The sequence below is a fragment of the Conger conger genome, chromosome 4, assembly GCF_963514075.1.
Source record: "Conger conger chromosome 4, fConCon1.1, whole genome shotgun sequence".
In the NCBI taxonomy this organism is placed as follows: Eukaryota; Metazoa; Chordata; class Actinopteri; order Anguilliformes; family Congridae; genus Conger; species Conger conger.
The window spans coordinates 36,571-57,500 of NC_083763.1; the positions used below are offsets into that span (position 1 = coordinate 36,571).

General features: G+C 45.9%; 1 protein-coding gene across 3 annotated transcripts in view; it reads left to right on the top strand.

The window, feature by feature from the left end:
- The first annotated feature begins 3,792 nt into the window (after positions 1–3,792).
- LOC133126171 (run domain Beclin-1-interacting and cysteine-rich domain-containing protein-like) overlaps positions 3,793–20,930 on the top strand; it is a 34,355-nt gene continuing 17,217 nt past the window's right edge. For all 3 annotated transcript variants that reach the window (XR_009708510.1, XM_061238094.1, XM_061238095.1), the window contains exons 1-5: positions 3,793–3,962; positions 6,959–7,106; positions 10,708–10,791; positions 11,324–11,588; positions 20,295–20,401. Coding sequence is in view for 2 of the 3 variants with exons in the window: in XM_061238094.1 (XP_061094078.1) it covers positions 3,928–3,962; positions 6,959–7,106; positions 10,708–10,791; positions 11,324–11,588; positions 20,295–20,401 (639 nt within the window). In the remaining variant the exon portion in view is untranslated. The remainder of the gene's footprint in view (positions 3,963–6,958; positions 7,107–10,707; positions 10,792–11,323; positions 11,589–20,294; positions 20,402–20,930) is intronic.

A 20,930-nucleotide genomic window follows, 5' to 3' on the forward strand; every position in this document is an offset into this window, starting at 1 on the left:
CAGGGCACATACACCATTCACTCACACACTCTTACCCACTCTAACCCACGGGCAATTTAGACTCTCCAATCAACCTAACCTGCATGTCTTTGGACAGTGGGAGGAGACCAGAGTACCCAGAGGAAACATACAACTCCACACAGAGAGGCCCCGGCCGACAAGGATTCGAACCCAGGACCTCCTTGCTGTGAGGCAGCAGTGCTACCCACTGCACCAGATAAAATACAAAGAAAATAAAATAATACATAAATTGTACAGATGAAGGAATAATAAAGAATGGCAACAGCATCTATAATCAACGTACAGTAAATCCTCAAATTGTGTCCGGGATTCTATTTGAAGCCGGGCCTCAGATAATAGCCGGGGGCGTGGTCGATTCGGACAAATAAAGGCCGGCCCCCAAATACAAGCCGGGGTAATATTGCCTACAAGTAGGGCTATCAGTCCATGAGCACTAGAAGACATTGTTTCAATTTAACTCAATTAAATTAAAGAGCTCTTCTTAATATTTTATATTGTTGGTTGGTTTAATACTGTTGCCAATGAAAAGTCGTTGTCCTACACCATGGGTCTCCAACACGTTGCTCTCAAGCTACCAGTCGCTTGCCGCCCCCTTCTAAGTAGCTTGCCAAAGGCTGAAGCAGTATACATTTAAACACAATTGTTGCCGCAAGGCATTCCAGCCTACGAATTTAATAAAAAGTAAATCAGGCAAAATTAAAAATGAACTCAATTTAGGCTACTTGGCTACGCAATAAGGTTTCCATGTATTTACAGCACAGCGCATGTTCAATGAATGAATGAAAGCGGCTTCCTTGGCTTGCAATAAACAGACCGGTGGAAATCCCGACACTCTTTCAACTACATAAAACTTAACAGTGAACCATCAAATACCCCCCAGATTTCAGTGCCCATCAGTCCCAACATTTAGCAATAGAATCAAACAGTCCAAAAGTAAATTAAATCCCAAACCAAAGCGAAAATCTTTTGATAGCCTACCGGTATGCTACTCCAAACGAAACGCATGTCTCACAATAAAACGCACTTTAGGAAAAAAAGATCCTTAACTCGCTGTTATCTACGCTAATTTGTTATTGTTCATGAAGTCGTGTCTGGCAATTTGTTATTTTATGGATTCTGGACTTGTATGTGATTTATTGTGTTTGAGAATATTTGCAATAAACTAAGTCTGTTAAGACTGACACTATGACTTACCAAACGGTGTTTCCTGATTAGCCTACACTAATAGATTTCTGAACGGTTACAGGAAGTGTTGAACAGTGTTGGCCCACTTTAAGTGTAGCCTTTATTTCTAAGAATAAAATTCTACAACAGAAGCCTAATAATAAATAAAGGCCTGCCTCGAATACAAGCCTGCCCCAAATAAAGGCCTATGCTTTGTGCAGCCCAAGTAAATAAAAGACCCCGGACACTATTTGAGGATTTACGGTAAGCAAGGGAGTAAAAATGTATTTTTAAAGTTTCTTAAAAGTGCGAGTGGAGCCCTCGGGGGGCCCAGCAGTCCCCAGGGAGCGCACACAAGGGTATCGAGACAGATCGGCTGGGTAGTCAAAATGGTAAATGTTTGGCATTTATATAGTGCCTTTATCCAAAGCACTGTACAATTGCTTCTCCTTCACCCATTGATACACATACTCACACACCAATGGCGATTGGCTGCCATGCAAGGTACCAACCAGCTTGTCAGGAGCATTTGGGGGTTAGGTGTCTCGCTCAAGAACACTTCGACACACCCAGGGTGGGATTCGAACCAGCAACCCTCCAACAGCCAGAACGACTGCTCTTACCTCCTGAGCCATTGGCGCCCCTAAAGCTTCTCCATGTAAAGCTCTATACGTAATGATGACAATTCTGTACCTGCCTGTGAGGGGAGGCAAGCACAGGGTAATGTACGCCTTGCGTTTAGTCCTAGTGAGAAGACAAGCTGTAGCCTAGTGGCTAATGTGCCTGTAGCCTAGTAGCTAATGTGCCTGTAGCCTAGTGGTGCTTGACTGGGACCTGGAAGGACGGTGGTTCAAGCTCCAGTGTAGCCACAGTAAGATCTGTGCAGCCGTGGGACCCTTGAGCAAAGCTCTTAACCCCACATTGTTTCATGGGGGATTGGCCCCTGCTTAGTCTAATCAACTGTTAGTTCCTTTAGAGAAAAGCATCAACTAAATACTGTAATGTAATGAGCTACAGTTCCTTGATTGAGGCATGTGAATAGGGAATTACAGTAGTCCAATCATGAAGAAAGTAAATCTATTTTAAGAGATGTATTTTTCAACTGTGCAAGCTGACACATAATACATTGCAATGTGCCTTAGCAGTGGGTATCGTGGGTGACCTCTGCTGTTTATTCTGTAGCAGGTTTTCATCCAGGATGTCTCTGTACATTGCTGCATTCATCTTTCCCTCGATCCTGACTAGTCTCCCAGTTCCTGCCGTTGAAAAATATCCCCACAGCATGATGCTGCTACCACCATGCTTCACCGTAGGGATGGTATTGGCAAAGTGATGAGCGGTGCCTGGTTTCCTCCAAACATGACCCCTGGCATTCACGCCAAAGAGTTCAATCTTTGTCTCATCAGACCAGAGAATTTTGTTTCTCATGGTCTGAGAGTCCTTCAGGTGCCTTTTGGCAAACTCCAGGCGGGCTGCCATGTGCCTTTTACTAAGGAGTGGCTTCAGTCTGGCCACTCTACCATACAGGCCTGATTGGTGGATTGCTGCAGAGATGGTTGTCCTTCTGGAAGGTTCTCCTCTCTCCACAGAGGAACGCTGGAGCTCATTAGGACCTTAAAAGCAGCAGAAATTTTTCTGTACCCTTCCCCAGATTTGTGCCTCGAGACAATCCTGTCTCGGAGGTCTACAGACAATTCCTTTGGCTTCATGCTTGATTTGTGCTCCGACATGCACTGTCAACTGTGGGACCTTATATAGACAGGTGTGTGCCTTTCCAAATCATGTCCAATCAACTGAATTTACCACAGGTGGACTCCAATTAAGCTGTAGAAACATCTCAAGGTTGATCAGTGGAAACAGGATGCACCTGAGCTCAATTTTTAGCTTCATGGCAAAGGCTGTGGATACTTATGTACATGTGATTTCTTAGTTTTTTATTTTTAATAAATTAGCAAAAATTTGACGTCTTTCATGTTGTCATTATGGGGTGTTGTGTGTAGAACTTTGAGGGAAAAAAATGAATTTATTCTATTTTGGAATAAGGCTGTAACATAACAAAATGTGGGAAAAGTGAAGCGTTGTGAATACTTTCCGGATGCACTGTATGTATGTACATACACACACACATGTATGTACATCGCAATGTGCCTTAGCAGTGGGTATCGTGGGTGACCTCTGCTGGTCACTTGGGGTAGGCAGAACGAGTTTCTGGCTGAGCTTCCACCTAGCCAACTGTTTATAAATTAAAACTAAAATATAGCTTAAATAATAACAATAAATAAAATATATCATTACATCGTTATCTTAATTTGAAGTTACAAGTCACGGGTTACTGCCTGTCCACCATTCTTCATTCTTCAATTCAAAAAGGAAAAATGATTAAAGGAATTCCAGTTTTTCCGTTTTTGGCTTTGAAACAACTAACATATTTACCGTCATTTTCGTTTTTGAATTACAAAAGAATTACCTAGACCGGAAGATGGTTATTTCGGTCATTCTCGTACGACGTGAATGCATCATATGCACAGTAGCCTACACAACAGGAAGTCTGCTGCACTGTGCAATCTCCACACTGGCAGGAGAAGAAATGTCATAGAAACTAAGAAACACGCCGCATAGTTGCACGTGGCGTGACTAAAGTGGAATAAGGAGTTCGTTTTGGAAAGTTCATGACGTCTTTCCCCGTTGAAGAACCAACGAGGGACGCTGATTATCTCGGTCTTCCCTGCTGCTATAGGAATCATGGAGATTACGGAGACAGATGTCAGTGTGCGCAGGTGAGTGGCACCTGTGTTTGTTGCCATTTATGGTTATTTTTAGACTCAGTGTTGCAGGCATTTGCTTGGAAATCTGCGCGTATGAAATGCCACAGTTTGGCTAATTAGGAAGCCTCGGCTAGCTCAGCAGCTAACTTCGTTTCAGACATAATCAGTGATATATCTGCAGAATCCAACTTGCGTTCTTCCTGTGTGCTAAGGGGCCAAATGCTAAATTTAGCGATGTTTGTAGTTTGCGTAGAACCGCATGATGCTGCTGGTTTTCCAAAAATCTGTGGATGCCACTGTCACAAGTCCCGTGCTCGTGGTCCTCAGGCAGGGGTGTCCAATCTTATCCAGAAAGGGCCGGCATGTGTGCAGGTTGTTGTTTTAGCACAGGACTAAGACAGCTGATTCTACTCATCAAGGTCTTGATTAAAGACCACGATTAGTTCATTAGTATAATCAGGTGTGTTACTGCTGGGTTAAAACAAAAACCTGCACCCACGCCGGCCCTTTTACGATAAGATTGGACACCTCTGTCCTCAGGGATTCTGGATATCTAGCCTACTCGCGATGATATATACGGCTAAATGTAGAGAGTAGGCTAGTATATCAAAGTTAACCGTCTTATTTACTAACATGGCTGTCGAGATTTATACATTTCAACGTGCTTTGCCATTCACACAATTACAACATAATGAATGTGTAAATAAGTCAGGAGTAGGTTAATATGAATAAAAGCTAGGTTAGGGCGTGACATTTTTGCTTGTTTCAGTGATGTCCTGACTTGTTAGGCTAGTTAATGCTGTTCATGTAGTTTCCCGTTTTGTGTATAGAAAGCGATTGAAAGCGAAGTCGAAGAAAAGCACACATTTTTATGTTTACTTGTTGACATTGTTTGATGCAACATGTTGCCATACATTTACCACGCAGCTTCCTACCTTTACAGGGAAAAGAGGAACTCACACACGCTGTAAAACGGATTGTGTTTGCACTTTAGCGAGGTCTAACCCTGGGTTTACCGTACTAGGAAGCTGAGTTACTTTAAATCTATGTATATCACCAAAGCAACGTATAATACATGGCTAACCTGGTCAGGTTATCGGCTTGAAATAAAAGCTTTAAAAGCACCACCCTTCGACCAAGCAACTCATTGGAAAGGGTGTCTCTCCAGGACATTCCGGTACAGCAAATGGGTTTTTGTTCGCTGGGGGGAGGGTGAATTAATCGGCTGGCTTTCTCCGTGGTTAAGTTACACTATATGAACATTTTGAGCGAAATTCTCAACGAAGAGAATACAGTAGCCAACATAATGCAAGCTTCTTGAACTCTGTGCGTCAATATCTACTTCCCTTAATTAAATATTATTCTTAAGTTTAAGAATACATTTGGTGTGAGTTTGACCTTTTTAGCTTTTAGGCATAATAATTGTAAATATTTTGTATCAAGTGAAGTTTTAGGCGCTCAAGAATGTGTATCGTAATTCTCACAGTGGGAATACACTGTTGGTCAATTCATGAGATTGTAGATTTATTCGTTAATATAATACTCCTACTACTACCAATATATTTATTGGTATAGCACTTTTCAAGCATACAGCACAAAGTGCAGCAGCGAAAAACAAAATACCACAAAAATAAGTAGTAGCACGTCCAGGATGCGTCGGCAGATGGAGACAGCAGCAGTCCTGACCCCAGATCAGCAGTACTGACCCCAGAGCAGCAGTCCTGACCCCAGAGCAGCAGTACTGACCCCAGAGCAGCAGTACTGACCCCAGAGCAGCAGTACTGACCCCAGAGCAGCAGTACTGACCCCAGAGCAGCAGAGCAGCAGTCCTGACCCCAGAGCAGCAGTACTGACCCCAGAGCAGCAGTACTGACCCCAGAGCAGCAGTACTGACCCCAGAGCAGCAGTACTGACCCCAGATCAGCAGAGCAGCAGTACTGACCCCAGAGCAGCAGAGCAGCAGTACTGACCCCAGAGCAGCAGTACTGACCCCAGAGCAGCAGTACTGACCCCAGAGCAGCAGTACTGACCCCAGATCAGCAGAGCAGCAGTACTGACCCCAGAGCAGCAGAGCAGCAGTCCTGACCCCAGAGCAGCAGTACTGACCCCAGAGCAGCAGTACTGACCCCAGATCAGCAGAGCAGCAGTACTGACCCCAGAGCAGCAGAGCAGCAGTCCTGACCCCAGAGCAGCAGTACTGACCCCAGAGCAGCAGTACTGACCCCAGATCAGCAGAGCAGCAGTACTGACCCCAGAGCAGCAGAGCAGCAGTACTGACCCCAGAGCAGCAGTCCTGACCCCAGAGCAGCAGTACTGACCCCAGAGCAGCAGTACTGACCCCAGATCAGCAGAGCAGCAGTACTGACCCCAGAGCAGCAGAGCAGCAGTACTGACCCCAGAGCAGCAGTACTGACCCCAGATCAGCAGAGCAGCAGTACTGACCCCAGAGCAGCAGAGCAGCAGTACTGACCCCAGAGTGGGGGCGTGGGTGGAGTGGACGATGAGCTCAAGGGGAGGGAGGGCAGGATGAAACCGAGAAAGATGAGGCACTGTAGAAATTAAGAGTGGTATGATAGCCTAAATAAGCATCATTCCTATTTGTGTTAGGGTTAGGTTCGGGTCTGTCTGGCAGTTTAATATCTAGCCATTATGGAGATCAAACTGAACGGTTTACTCCAGGTATGCTGTGTAATATTACATTACATTACATTATTGGCATTTGGCAGACGCTCTTATCTGGACCGACGTACAGTTGATTAGACTAAGCAGGAGACAATCCTCCCCTGGAGCAATGCAGGGTTAAGGGCCTTGCTCAAGGGCCTAATAGCTGTGCGGATCTTATTGTGGCTACACTGCGAGCCCCAGTCATTTACCTTAACCGCTACGCTACAGACCGCCCCAATATACATGTGCTCTGCTCTGTGATTGGCTGTGTGATATGTGGGTTACTCTGCTCTGTGATTGGCTGTGTGATGTGTGGGTTACTCTGCTCTGTGATTGGCCCCCAGGCGGGAGCACAGGCGGCTGCTCTGCAGCCTGAAGCGGACGGCAGAGGGGCTGCTGAGCTCGGACCCCTATGGCTGGGGCCGGCGAGGCCTGCAGCGCCTGCACACGGACATGCACCGCATCCTGAGCCACCGGCTGGAGCCCCAACACGTGGGTCTCAGGACTGGGTTTTAGGGTTAGGGTTCAGGATTGGGCTTTAGGGTTAGGGTTCAGGATTGGGTTTTAGGGTTAGGGTTCAGGATTGGGTTTTAGGTAAGTAAGAAATCTTTATTTCCCAAGTTGTCCCATATTAGGGCCTCTTGGGAAATAAAAGTTTGCACTGGCCATTCAGGGTACTGAAGCCTTTAAGTAGGAAGAATTTGGTCCCTCTTGTGTCGGTGCTCTATGTGCGTTGATTTAGTCCTCTTGGAAATAGAGTGCTAAGTTTGAGAATCCAGTGTTTCTCAAACCTGCGTCTCTCCTCCGGTGTCCAATTATTGTTCATTTGAAGGCCCGATATTTCTAGTGCCTCAAGTCCATGGTGAAGGAAATGAGCCACCAGGTGTGTGTCTGTCTCTCTGTGATTTCTAATGTTGTATATATGTTGTGCTAGTCTACATTTAATTGTGTTCCCTGTTTCTCCTACATATATTATACCACATTGTTTGCACTTAATGGCATATATGCAGTTTTTAGTGTTTTTAGTTAGTGTTTTATTATGTAGGTTGTGTTGGTAGTGGTGTTTCTGACTGTAGTGGCTTGTTTGTAAAATATTGGGCCCTGTGTCGGTAAAGTATTAATTTCTGGTAGTTTGCTGCTTATCAGATGATCTTTAAGATTTTTATTTCTTTTATATGCTGAGATAATTTTATAGTCCTGGATAATGTTTGTGTTCTGTAGAGTGCGGGTTAGATTTAATTTAATTTTTCTGTTTGCAGCTAGGCTAAATGCTGAGTAGGTGGTGATTAGCGGAATGATTTTGCGCGTGTCTTGTTGTCTGGTGGTTAAGAAAGTTTTCCGGACCTGTCTAAGGAAAGATCTGGAATACCCCCTTGGTTTTAATGCATTGAAGAGGGTCTGGGTAGCCTCTTCAAAATCTATTACCTGTGTGCAAATCCTGTTGAACCTGAGCAATTGTGATTTGATCAGGCCCTTGAAAGTGTGTTTAGGGTGGAGACTGTTTTTATGTAAAAGTGTGTGTGTGTCAGTATCTTTAAAGAAAACTTTAGTGTCTAAAGTGTGTGTTTGGGAAAAAGTGGGTCCCTTGTATGTGGTAGTGTCCAAGAAATCTATTTGTTGGTTATGCGTGATGTATTTAACTGTTATCATTCTATGGTGTGTGTTGAGGATTTGTATAAAGTGTTTGAAGTCCTCTAAACTGTGTGTCCATGTTCCCCATATGTCATCTAAGTATCTAAAATAATTGGTGGGTAATTTGGGGCATTTTTGAAAAACAGTCTCCTCCCAGTGTGCCATGTAAATGTTTGCGTAGGCCGGTGCAAATTTTTTTTTTTCCATCGCTGTGCCGCTGATTTGTAAAAAGAATTCTTTGTTGAATTCAAAATCATTTTTTGTCAGGCTGATTTCTAACAGTTGTAGGAGAGATGTATCCGGGCGGCTGTCGTCCGGGTATTTCTCCATCCAGAGTTTTACAGCTGTTAGCCCTGCTGCAGTGTTTATGTTTGTGTAGAGACTATCTATGTCAATTGTGAATAAAATGGTGTCCTGTGTTATTTTAGTGTTTTTAACTATGCGTATGAAGTCGTATGTGTCTTTTATGTAACTGTTGTGTTTAGTTGACAGTGGAGTGAGGAAATAGTCTATGTATTCTGCGATCCTGTAGGATTCGCTGTTGCAGTCTGAAACAATAGGTCTCCCTGCCGGGATCTCATATGGTACACTCCAGGACTGAGGCTGTTTGTGTATTTTGCAGAGGAGGTAAAAAACCCTTGGTCTAGGATTTTCCTCCCCCCTTAGGTAAAAACTTTGTTTTTTTGTGATGTAATTGTTTTCTAATAGTGTCTGTATAATGTCATATATTTCTTGTGCTGTGTCTAGATATATGGGTCGAATTCATTTTTTATAGTGTGTAGTGTTGTTTAATTGTCTGTGTGCTTCTTGAATGTATTGTGTTCTGTCCATGATTACTATGGCACTCCCCTTGTCAGCTGGTTTGATGACAATTTGTTTATTGTTTGCCAGCTGATGTAGTGCTTGGCTCTCTCCTCTGCTGAGGTTGTTTTTGTCTTTATGGGTTTGGGGGTTAAGTGCCTTGATCAGGGTGTTGTTGTCTTTTATGAGTTGTGTGATTGTACCCGGGATTTGGCTCTCCCTGGGTTCCCAGTTGGATCGGGCCATAAAGGGTGTTCTGTCTGTGTTTTCTGATCCCTCAAAAAAGACAGCTAGTTTCAGCTTTCTGTGAAACTCCTGAGCTTCTCCTTTGAGGGTTTCTTTTTGTTTCTTTCTAATGTTTGCCGTCGGTACGAATGATAGGCCTTTGTCCAGTAAACTAATTTGATTTCGTGTGGGTGAAAAGATTGGGTTTTAGGGTTAAGGTTAGGGTTAGGGTTCAGGATTGGGCTTTAGGTTTAGGGTTCAGGATTGGGTTTTAGGGTTAGGGTTCAGGATTGGGCTTTAGGGTTAGGGTTAGGGTTCAGGATTGGGCTTTAGGGTTAGGGTTAGGGTTCAGGATTGGGCTTTAGGGTTAGGGTTAGGGTTCAGGATTGGGCTTTAGGGTTAGGGTTAGGGTTCAGGATTGGGCTTTAGGGTTAGGGTTAGGGTTCAGGATTGGGCTTTGGGGTTAGGGTTCAGGATTGGGTTTTAGGGTTAGGGTTCAGGATTGGGTTTTAGGGTTAGGGTTAGGGTTCAGGATTGGGCTTTAGGGTTAGGGTTCAGGATTGGGTTTTAGGGTTAGGGTTAGGGTTCAGTATTGGGCTTTAGGGTTAGGGTTAGGGTTCAGGATTGGGCTTTAGGGTTAGGGTTCAGGATTGGGTTTTAGGGTTAGGGTTACGGGTTAGAGTCAGAGTCAGGGTTAGGGTTAAGGATTAGAGTTTAGCTTCACATTTACGGTTCAGGGTTAGGGTTTGGGGTTAGGATTTAGCTTTACGTTTATGGTTCAGGGTTAGGGTTTAGGGCAGGGGTCGGCAACCCTGGTCCTGGAGAGCCGCAGAGTGTGCTGGCTTTCGTTGTTACTTGGCATTAATTGATCAATGAAAGCCTTTGATTACACAATTAACTCACCTCACCTGGTTTCTTGGGTCTGAATCGGTTGCTTATTTTAACGTGGAGATGAAAGCCAGCACACCCTGCGGCTCTCCAGGACCAGGGTTGCCGACCCCTGGTTTAGGGTTATGTTTATGGGTAAGGGTTAGGTTTATCGTTTAATGTTATGTTTAGGATTAAAATGATGGTTTATGGCTACTGTTTAGGGTTGGAGTTAGGGTTTAATGTTATGTTTTGTGTTAAGGATATGATTTATGGTTATGGTTTAGGGATAGGTTAGGGTGGCAGTTTAATCTTATGTTTAGGGTTAGGGTTTATGTTTACGATTTAGGGTTAGGTTAGGGTCACGGGTAAGATGGGTGGTGTTTGCCAGACTCTCATTGAGGCGGGCTATAGCATTGCAGTGAATGGTAGGAGGTAGAGCTCCCTAATTTAGGACACATACATGCAGTACTATAGCAAGTGGTCTTGGGAGATGGGTGTTTTTGTATTCATGTGTCAGTAGGTGTGGGGCGTCGTGTAATGACACGGTGATGTGTTTGTGTTACAGGTGAGCTGCAGACAGACAAATTACTGGCGCTTTGTCTGGTGTGTGCGTTACATTTGTCCCCACCTGGCCTTTCATGTTGAACAGGTAACATACCAACAGCTCCAAGCCAGTAAAACCAATGATTCGGTGGCCTTATGTATTGCAGTCTCCATTCGTTTTAAGAAGAGTACTTGTAACAACTATTGCCTTTTTTCTGAAAACGAATGTTGTACAAATAATTGGATTCATTATCCGTGATCGGAAAATTGGCCTGCTTTATTTATATATTTTTTATATTGGCTGCAGTAGCTGTACATCACTGATGGATGCCGTAACATAAAGTTAACTCTGTTTCGTGATAGGCCTGTTCCTCCCTGGTTCCTCCCCCTTAGATCAGTAAAACTATTGCCACCCTCACCCTCACCCTCACCCACCCTCACCCTCACCCTCACCCTCACCCTCACCCACCCTCACCCTCACCCTCACCCTCACCCACCCTCACCCTCACCCTCACCCACCCTCACCCTCACCCTCACCCACCCTCACCCTCACCATCCACCCTCACCCCCAGTGTGTGTGTGTGAGTGTGTGTGTATGTTAGCAACGCTCTCAGACAGCTCTCCTTCTCTTCCTGGAGTTTGGTGAGCTTGAGCTGGCAAGCTCAGGCACCTGGCTCTGTGGAAAGGGGCACAGGGTGGAGCTCTGTGGAGAGGGGCCCACGGCGCAGCTCTGTGGAGAGGGGCCCACGGCGCAGCTCTGTGGAGAGGGGCCCACGGCGCAGCTCTGTGGAGAGGGGCACAAGGCCCACCTCTGGCTGCTCCATAGTCTGCAGGAACGCTGCCTGTCTGTGCAGCTACGACCACTGCTCAAGCACCAGTCTCACACACGCAAGTATTACAGAGGTAAGGCCTGCTTACACACACACGCGCACACACACACACACACACACACACACACAGGCACACACGCACACACACACATACACGCACGCACACACACACACACACACACACACACACAAGGGTTTGGGGGAGATCAGGTAGAGGGAGATGGGATTGGGGGGAGATCAGGTAGAGGGAGGTGGGATGGGGAGAGATCAGGTAGAGGGAGGTGGGATGGGGGAGATCAGGTAGAGGGAGGTGGGATGGGGGGAGATCAGGTAGAGGGAGGTGGGATTGGGGGGTAATTGGATAGAGGGAGGTGGGATGGGGGGAGATCAGGCAGAGGGAGGTGGGATTGGGGGAGATTGGGTAGAGAGCAGAGGGATTGGGTTAAGGGATTGATTAAGGAGGAAGCTGAAATCTTTGGCCCACCTCTCAGCGATCTCTTGACGATCATTGAAAAGGGTGTTGCCATCTGCTGATCTTACCGGGGGTTAGCCTGTCCAAGCCACCTGCCATGGTCCAGAGAGCGGAGGGTGGTCTGCTCTGATGCTGGTGAGGTGGGATCTGTGAGAGACAGAGTCTGGGTTTGTTAGGCAGGATTTATGGGCATCATGTTTAGCATTCAGGAGGTTATGAATCGCGGGGTGCAGTCTTGGAAACAAGGGCTTCTTCAGCAGCCTGACTGCAGCTGTGACTGGGTTTGGGTTATTGGTTTCCTGGCTCTCTCCCCCTCCTCTCTCTCTCTCTCTCTCCCCCCCTCCTCTCTCTCTCTCTCTCTCCCCCCTCCTCTCTCCCCCTCTCTCTCCCCCTCCCCTCTCTCTCCCCCCCTCCCCCCCCTCCTCTCTCTCTCTCTCTCTCTCTCCCCCTCTCTCTCCCCCTCTCCTCTCTCTCTCCCCTCCTCCTCCCTCTCTCTCTCCCTCTCCCCCCCCTCCTCTCTCTCTCCCCCCCTCCTCTCTCTCCCCCCTCCTCTCTCTCTCTCTCTCTCTCTCTCTCTCTCCCCTCCTCTCTCTCTCTCTCTCCCCCTCCTCCTCTCTCTCTCTCCCCCTCTCCCCCCCTCCCCTCTCTCTCCCCCTCCCCTCTCTCTCCCCCCTCCCCCCCTCCTCTCTCTCTCTCTCTCTCCCCCTCTCTCTCCCCCTCTCCTCTCTCTCTCCCCTCCTCCTCTCTCTCTCTCCCCCTCTCCCCCCCCTCCTCTCTCTCTCCCCCCTCCTCTCTCTCTCCCCCCCTCCTCTCTCTCTCTCTCTCTCTCTCTCTCCCCCTCCTCTCTCTCTCTCTCTCCCCCTCCTCCTCTCTCTCTCTCCCCCACTCCCCCCCTCCTCTCTCTCTCCCCCTCCCTCTCTCTCTCCCCCCTCCTCTCTCCTCCCCCCCTCCTCTCTCTCTCTCTCTCTCCCCCTCCTCTCTCTCTCTCTCTCCCCCCTCCTCTCTCTCTCTCTCCCCCTCTCCTCTCTCTCTCTCTCTCTCCCTCCCCCCCTCCTCTCTCTCTCCCCCCCTCCTCTCTCTCTCTCTCCCCCCTCCTCTCTCTCCCCCCCTCCTCTCAAATTCAAATTCAAATTGCTTTATTGGCATGACAAAATTTGCATTTGTATTGCCAAAGCATGGCAAGGAACATGTTAAAAACAGATTAAAATAACACAGTAATATGATTATTATATAAAAAAAATAAATAAAAAAAAATTAAGGATAATAATTAACAATAATAAATCTATATATACATATATATACACACATATACATGCACATGCATATTCATACACACGTATATACACATATATATATACATACATACATATAATTAGACACATCTTTCTAACATACTAATAACAAGCTAATCTAATAATAACAGTTTATATAACAGGTAAATTTAATATGTGTGTGTGTGTGTGTGTATGTGTGTGTGTGTGTGTGTTTGTTTGTTTTGTCACTCACTGTCTCTGAGTATGTGACATTCAGACACATATTTTACTGCAATATGTGCAGTTGTTCCCTCTCCAAGACTATCGCAGTTGGTTGCTCTCTTCTAGATGGAGAAAGTTGGGGATATGTTTTTAAATTTATTAAAATATTTTTTCTGATATTTTTGTATTTTTCACATTTTAGAAGGAAGTGCACCTCCGTTTCAACCTCACCTGTCATACAGTGACCACATATCCTCTGTTCTTTTGGTAGCCAGGACTTTTTATGTCTACCTTTTTCAATGGCTAGGTTGTGGGTCACTGAGTCTGTACTTGGTAAGGAGTCGTCTCTGCTTCATATCTCGGACAGTTACAAGATATTCAGCCAATTTGTATTCTCGTTTTAGGGCCAGGTAGCAAGTAAGCTTGTTTTGTGTTTTGGTTTGGTTGTTCCAATGTTCCAGATAAATGGTTTTATTTTGTTTAGCAATTTGGTTTATTCTGATTTGTGTTTGTGAAGCAGTGCTGGCCTGAGAGATGTTCTTGTTAGATGTGAGATGATTAGTTAGTCTCAGTACCAGCTGACTTAGTGGACTCTTTTCAGGGTCAGCTCTTGGGTTTGAAATGCGTGGAACTGCAGTGTTGTTTTGGGACTTGATTTCAGATGCATCCAGAATTTGAGTGACCTTTTTTGTATGTTTATAATCAATGGGAATCGTCCTAATTCAGCCCTGCATGCATTGTTTGGTGTTTTTTGTTGGATGTTTAAAATTGTTCTGCAGAATTCTGCATGTAGGGCTTCAATTGGATGCTTCTCCCATCTAATGTAGTCCTGTTGACTGAGTGGACCCCATACTTCACTTCCATACAGAGCAATTGGCAGGATTACACTGTCAAATATTTTTGACCAGATTCTGATTGGAATGTCAATCTGGAAGAATTTTTTTCTGATTGCATAGAAGGCTCTGCAAGCCTTTTCTTTCAGTGAATTCACTGCCAGACCAAAGTTTCCTGAGGCGCTAATTTTCAGACCCAGGTAATTATAGGACAGGGTGTGTTCTAGGGCGGCGTTTCCTAGACTGAACGTGTGTCTGCTTTCCTGAGATCTTGCCTTTTTTTGGAAGATCATTATTTTAGATTTTTTATGGTTTACTGTCAGGGCCCAGTTCTGGCAGTACTGCTCTAGCAGGTCCAGATGCTGTTGTAGCCCCTGTTCAGTGGGCGACAGCAGCACCAGGTCATCTGCATAGAGGAGGAATTTAACTTCCTTCTTGTTTAGTGTTAGGCCAGGGGCTGTAGATTGTTCCAATAACACCGCTAACTCATTTATATAGATATTAAATAGAGTAGGGGACAAGTTACATCCCTGCCTAACCCCTCGCCCTTGAGTGAAGAGATCAGTCCTTTTATTGCCAATTTTTATTCCGCATTTATTATTTGTATAAATTGATTTAATTATGTCATATACTTTACCCCCTACACCGCTTTGGAGAATTTTATAATATGAACCTTCCTGCCAAATTGAATCAAATGCTTTTTTAAAGTCAATAAAGCATGTAAACATTTTTTTTTTCTTTTGTTGGTGTACATGTTGATTAATTAGGGTGTGTAGGGTGTAAATATGATCAGTAGTTCGGTGGTTTGGTAGAAAGCCAATTTGTACTCAAGACATTGTGTTCGGTAAGGAAGGCCAGTATTCGGGCGTTAATAATACTGCAGAAAACCTTCCCCAGATTACTGCTTACACAAATGCCTCGGTAGTTATTTGGGTCTAGTTTGTCTCCACTCTTGTGTATTGGGGAAATAAGCCCCCAGCTCCAGTTCTCAGGGAAGCAGCCAGCTTGGAGAACGAGATTGAACAATTTGAGCAGGGCCAGCTGCAGCTCAGCGGTGCTGTGTTTAAGCATCTCTGTCCTGATGCTGTCATGGCCACAAGCTTTTCTTGGTTTCAGTTTTTTAATTTGGTCTTCTAATTATTTAATTGAGATTTGGTAGTCAAGTGGGTTCTGATTGTTTTTGATAGTTGATTCTAGGATTTTTAGTTTTTCTTTGATTTTGTTCTGTTCCAAATTGAGATTGTTTGGTGATATTTGTTTATATAAGTTTTCAAAATGTGTTTTCCAGGTATTACAGTCTTGTATAGCCAGATTTTGTGTGCTCCTGTTGCTCAATTTGTGCCATTGTTCCCAGAACTGATTTTTTTCAATAGAGTCCTCAATTTCTCTGAGGGTTTGATTATAATGATTACATTTTTTGTGTCTTAAAATCTTTTTATATTCTCTCAGTGTTTCAGTGTAGTTTTGACGATTTTCCAAATTTTGGTGTTTTTGGTTGGACAAGTGTCTTAATTTTTTTCTGACACTTCTGCAGTCCTCATCAAACCACGGGTTTCTCAGGCCAGATTTCTGACTTTTGTTTTTGAGACCTGCTTTGTTGGCTGATTTATAATATATTTTGTTAATTTGGGTTACAGCTATATTTATGCCAGATTGGTTTGGTTGGAATGTTTTTGAGAGAAAGTTTTTAATCAGGTTAGTAGTCTCCGGTGAACTGATTGCCGTTTTAAATTTTACATCACTGTCATGAGCCCATTTGAACGTTTTGTTCAGCTGAAATGTTTTGCAGGGCTCGGGTTCTTTGGCTATCTTTTTTCCATTTATTTTTAAGTATACATTTATCTGACAGTGATCAGAAAGTGGTGACTGTGGTCTGACAGTGAATGCACTAATGAAGGAGGGGTCCATGTCAGTGATTGCATAATCGACTACACTAGTCCCAAGAGCTGAACAACAAGTGAACCTCCCTAAAGAGTCCCCTCTAATCCTTCCATTAAGCATGTACAGACCTAAGGATCGACAGAGGTGCACTAACTCTTTGCCATTTTTGTTTGCAGTATAATCAAGACTGTTTCTTTGGGTAGTGGTGGGGTTAAGGTAGACAGAGGATGTTCTGAAAATGTGGCTGTTGCCAGCAGAATCCACGATATCATTCTCTGATCCTGTTCTGGCATTTAAATCTCCGATCAGTAGGACATTACCCTGGGCCTGGTAATGCCTGATCTCCGAATGGAGAATTTCAAATAAATTGTCATCGAAGTATGGTGACTCTAAAGGGGGAATGTAGGCCGCACAAATGTATATGTCATTATTACATTCAATGGTGTTTTTGTTTAATTTTAGCCACATATATGTTGGTTTTCTTTCAATTTCAAATAGATTTGATGATAGTTCCTCTTTGTACCATATCACCACCCCTCCTGAGTCTCTGCCATGTTTAATAGTGTTATGTTTTAGGGATGGAAGTAAAATTTCTCGATAGTTTGGGGGACAGTGAGTGTTTGTGTTGTCACGGCACCATGTCTCTAAGAGAACAATGATGTCATGACCAGATATGTGTGTGTGGAATTCCGAATTTGTGGTTTTAATTCCAAATGTCGATGAATACAAACCCTGAATATTCCAAGAGCTAATTAGTAATGATCTCATTTTCATTAAAATTTCATTTGTTATAGATCTGTATAATAGAAAGCAATACAGACAAATCAAGAGGTAACAAGAGAGGAACAAGTGGTAAAAAAAATAAAAAATAAAAAATGAAAAAAATTGGCTATACATGCATATACATACATATACATCCATACATACAAACATATACATACACATACGTTTACATATATGCATATATACACATACATACACATATATACACCCCCTTTCCTTTTCTTTTTATATATATGTATGGACATACTTATCCTATAATTCTACAGATGAGCTGTAATAATTGCCTCACCTCTCCATAGTCTGGAGAATCTGGGTGGTTCCTCCCAGACAGTACCTGAGCGTAGGTGGGCTGTGTGTTAGGGGGTGCTGTGACCTGCACTCTGTTGTGCTGTGCTCCTCTGTAGTAGGCCGTGCCAGATGTGTTGTCTCCAGGCCAGGCTGTGTGGGGTGGGGGCCTCCTCTGAGATGGGTATGCTGTGCTGGGCGGGGCTCTGTTGGGTAGCGGCCTCCTCTGAGATGGGTATGCTGTGCTGGGCGGGGCTCTGTTGGGTGGAGGGCTCCTCTGCATTGGGTTGGCTGTGCTGGGCAGGGCTCTGTTGGGTAGGGGCTCCTCTGTGTTGGGTTGGCTGGGCGGGGCTCTGCTGGGTGGATCCGTCCTCTGTGATGGGTGGGCTGTGCGTCCTGTTCCCTGGTGGTGGCGTGGTGGTCCTCTGATGGCGTGAGGGCTGGGTGCTGCTCCTCTCAGGTCCTCTGCAAACATCCAGACGCTGCTCCGGTCCAGGTGCACATGGTCATATAGGTGCTCCGGGGTCAGAGTGGGGTGATGTGTGACTTTAACTCCCGTCAGTGTAGCGCAGTCTGTGGTGATGGCTCGGTTTATTTTGTTGATTAGTTCAGAAGGGACGTCCTTTCGAGGCAGTAAGGTGGAGATGGTGATGTTGGCTGTGGGGAACTCCCTGCGTGCTTTTTGGACCACCTTTGTCACTGCCTGTGAAACCCTCTCTCCCTGAGAACACAGGTCATTTGTACCCGTGTGTATGATGATGTTATCTGGCTCGCCTAGTCGGGAATGACAAAGGAGTTTGTGTGCTGTGTCAGTATTGGGACACCAGAATTTTCCTACCCTGTGTGTGGGGAACATCTGTCTGTGCTGCAGGAACTTGCCATTAGAGTCGATGAGGATGGCGGTTTTCGGGGGCTGTGGTGGGGGCTGGTTCCCTGCAGTAGGCTGTGAGCAGGGCGGGGTAGGTGCTGGGTGTAGCTCTGTCCGGCTGTTCTCAGGCTGTGATGCTGATGGAGGGCTGGGGTCCTGAGGGGGGGCGGTGCTGGGCTTGGGGCTGGCCTGTGGCTCTGCCTGGCTGCTTTCAGTCTGTGATGTGCAGTCTGTGGTCTGCATGGGTTCTGAGGGCTGAGCTGCTCTCACACTGAGCAGCTCATCTCTGAGACTGAGGATCTGCGTGTCTCTCTGCTCCAGGTCCTCCTTTAAATCCCTCAGTTCTGCTCTTAGGGTCTGATTTTCCTTACGGAGATCAGTTGTGCGCTCTTCTAGTTGTCCCATTTTTGTCTGGGTTTCCTCTTTGAATTGGGTAAATTCAGTTGTGAGTCTCTGCATACTGTTTATCTCCGACAGTTTATTTTCTCTCATTTCAATTAATTCTACCTCTAGGAGGGATAGGCAGTCCTGGATGCGCTGTACAGACAGCGGTGTTCTGGGTGTGGCAGGGCTGTGAGTGGCTGTGAGTGTGCTGGAGGAGGCTGGCTGGGCAGGGCTGGGCACTGTGTGTGTCAGGGAGGCTGATACGGTCACACTGGGAGCAGATGGGGCTTTATAGGGCACAGAGGATTTCTTCTGTTCAACTTCATGTTTTAGTCTCTGAAAGTTAGTCTCAAACTGCTGTAATTTTAATTCAGATCCTTGAATCATGACAGTACCGTTGTTATATATATTGATGTTAAATTTAGGGGTGGTGTCTAGGTACAATTGCCTCATTGTTTTATTGCCGCCCATTTTCAGGTTTTTATCATCTGCACGGAGAGCAGAATACCAGGCTTCTGGGTGCTCTGTGTAGAACAGCAGGTCGGATTTCACCTGTCTCTCATTCAGCACAGTAAAATCTGCTCTGAGCGTCTCTGGAGTCTCTTTCAGTAGCCTAGCTTTGTGCCTCTTTCTCCCTGTTTCACTGCTGACTTCTTCAGGGTAGCTGATTGCTAGGTTACGCAAGCTCCGCCCAATATTCTGCTGTAGAAATGTATCCATTTCCAACTGTCAAAATGTCTGCTGCTCACTCACTCTAGCTGCAGGCTAACTGGATTAGCTATTTGACTAGCTAGAAACTTATTAATTAGATAAAGAAACCTACCTATTTACTTTATCCAGGTTATTTTGTTCCTGTCTTTCCTCCTGTCTCCTTTTGTTCGTGGGATGTCCTTTTATTGTGGTTTTCTCTGATTTGTTCCACTTATCCTGTTGTTGCAGGTGACAGTTCTGTGGCCGTTGGGCTAGCTAGCTATGTTTTATTTCTGTAATATTTTGCCCCCTTTTTTCAGTTTCATGCCAAGTTCCTTTTACTGTTAAATTTACTCAAGTTGTTCCTGAGCTTTTTATATTTGATTTGAGGTATTTCTTTTCATTATACGTAACTAAAAAACAATAAAACTTTATGAAAGTTTAGCAGATCATAATCATGAGCTCTCTCTCTCTCTCTCTCTCTCTCTCTCTCCCCCTCCTCTCTCTCTCTCTCTCCCCCCTCCTCTCTCCCCCTCTCTCTCCCCCTCTCCTCTCTCTCTCCCCTCCTCCTCTCTCTCTCTCTCCCCCTCTCTCCCCCCTCCTCTCTCTCCCCCTCTCCTCTCTCTCTCCCCCTCTCCTCTCTCTCTCCCCCCTCCTCTCTCTCTCCCCCTCTCCTCTCTCTCTCCCCCCTCCTCTCTCTCCCCCCCTCCTCTCTCTCTCTCCCTCCCCCCTCCTCTCTCTCTCCCCCCTCCTCTCTCTCTCTCTCTCTCTCTCTCTCTCTCCCCCTCCTCTCTCTCTCTCTCCCTCCCCCCTCCTCTCTCTCTCCCTCCCCCCTCCTCTCTCTCTCTCCCCCTCCTCTCTCTCTCTCTCCCTCCCCCCCTCCTCTCTCTCTCCCTCCCCCCCTCCTCTCTCTCTCTCCCTCCCCCCTCCTCTCTCTCTCTCCCCCTCCTCTCTCCCCCTCTCTCCCCCCTCCTCTCTCTCTCTCCCCTCCTCTCTCTCTCTCTCTCCCCCTCTCTCTCCCCCTCTCCTCTCTCTCTCCCCTCCTCCTCTCTCTCCCCCTCCTCTCTCTCTCTCCCCCCTCCTCTCTCTCTCCCCTCCTCCCTCTCAGCCGGAGCGTTTGTTCTCAGTGAGCTCCAGGTGAGCCTCATGCTGCAGTGTCTGGAGGCTGTGGAGCAGAACGATTGGCAGCTGCTCTCTCTCGTGGACCCGCTGCGGGTCAGAACCACACTCTGTGTCCCTCTGCCTCATTTTCTCTCTCTCACACACACACACACATACACACTCTCTCACACACGCATGTATGGCAATGATATAACCACGTTGGTGAGAGATAAGGACACTGATGTAGTGTGTGGTTATTTGGGTTACTGTCACTTTACTGTCAGCTTCCATCAGTTTGGCCCTTCTATTCTGGCCTCTCTCATTAACAACGCATTTCTGCCCACAGCATTTTTTTGCACCATTCTAGGGAAACTCTACAGACTGTTGTTCATGACAATCCCAGGAGAAAAGTGTGAGGCACTCAAACCACCCTGGGCGAAAGGCACACCCTGGACAGGTCGCCAGTCCATCACAGGGCACACACACCATTCACTCACACACTCATACACTCATACCTATGGGCAATTTAGACTCTACAATCAGCCTAACCTGCATGTCTTTGGACTGTGAGAGGAAACCGGAGTACCCGGAGGAAACCCACGCAGACACGGGGAGAACATGCAAACTCCGCACAGAGAGGCCC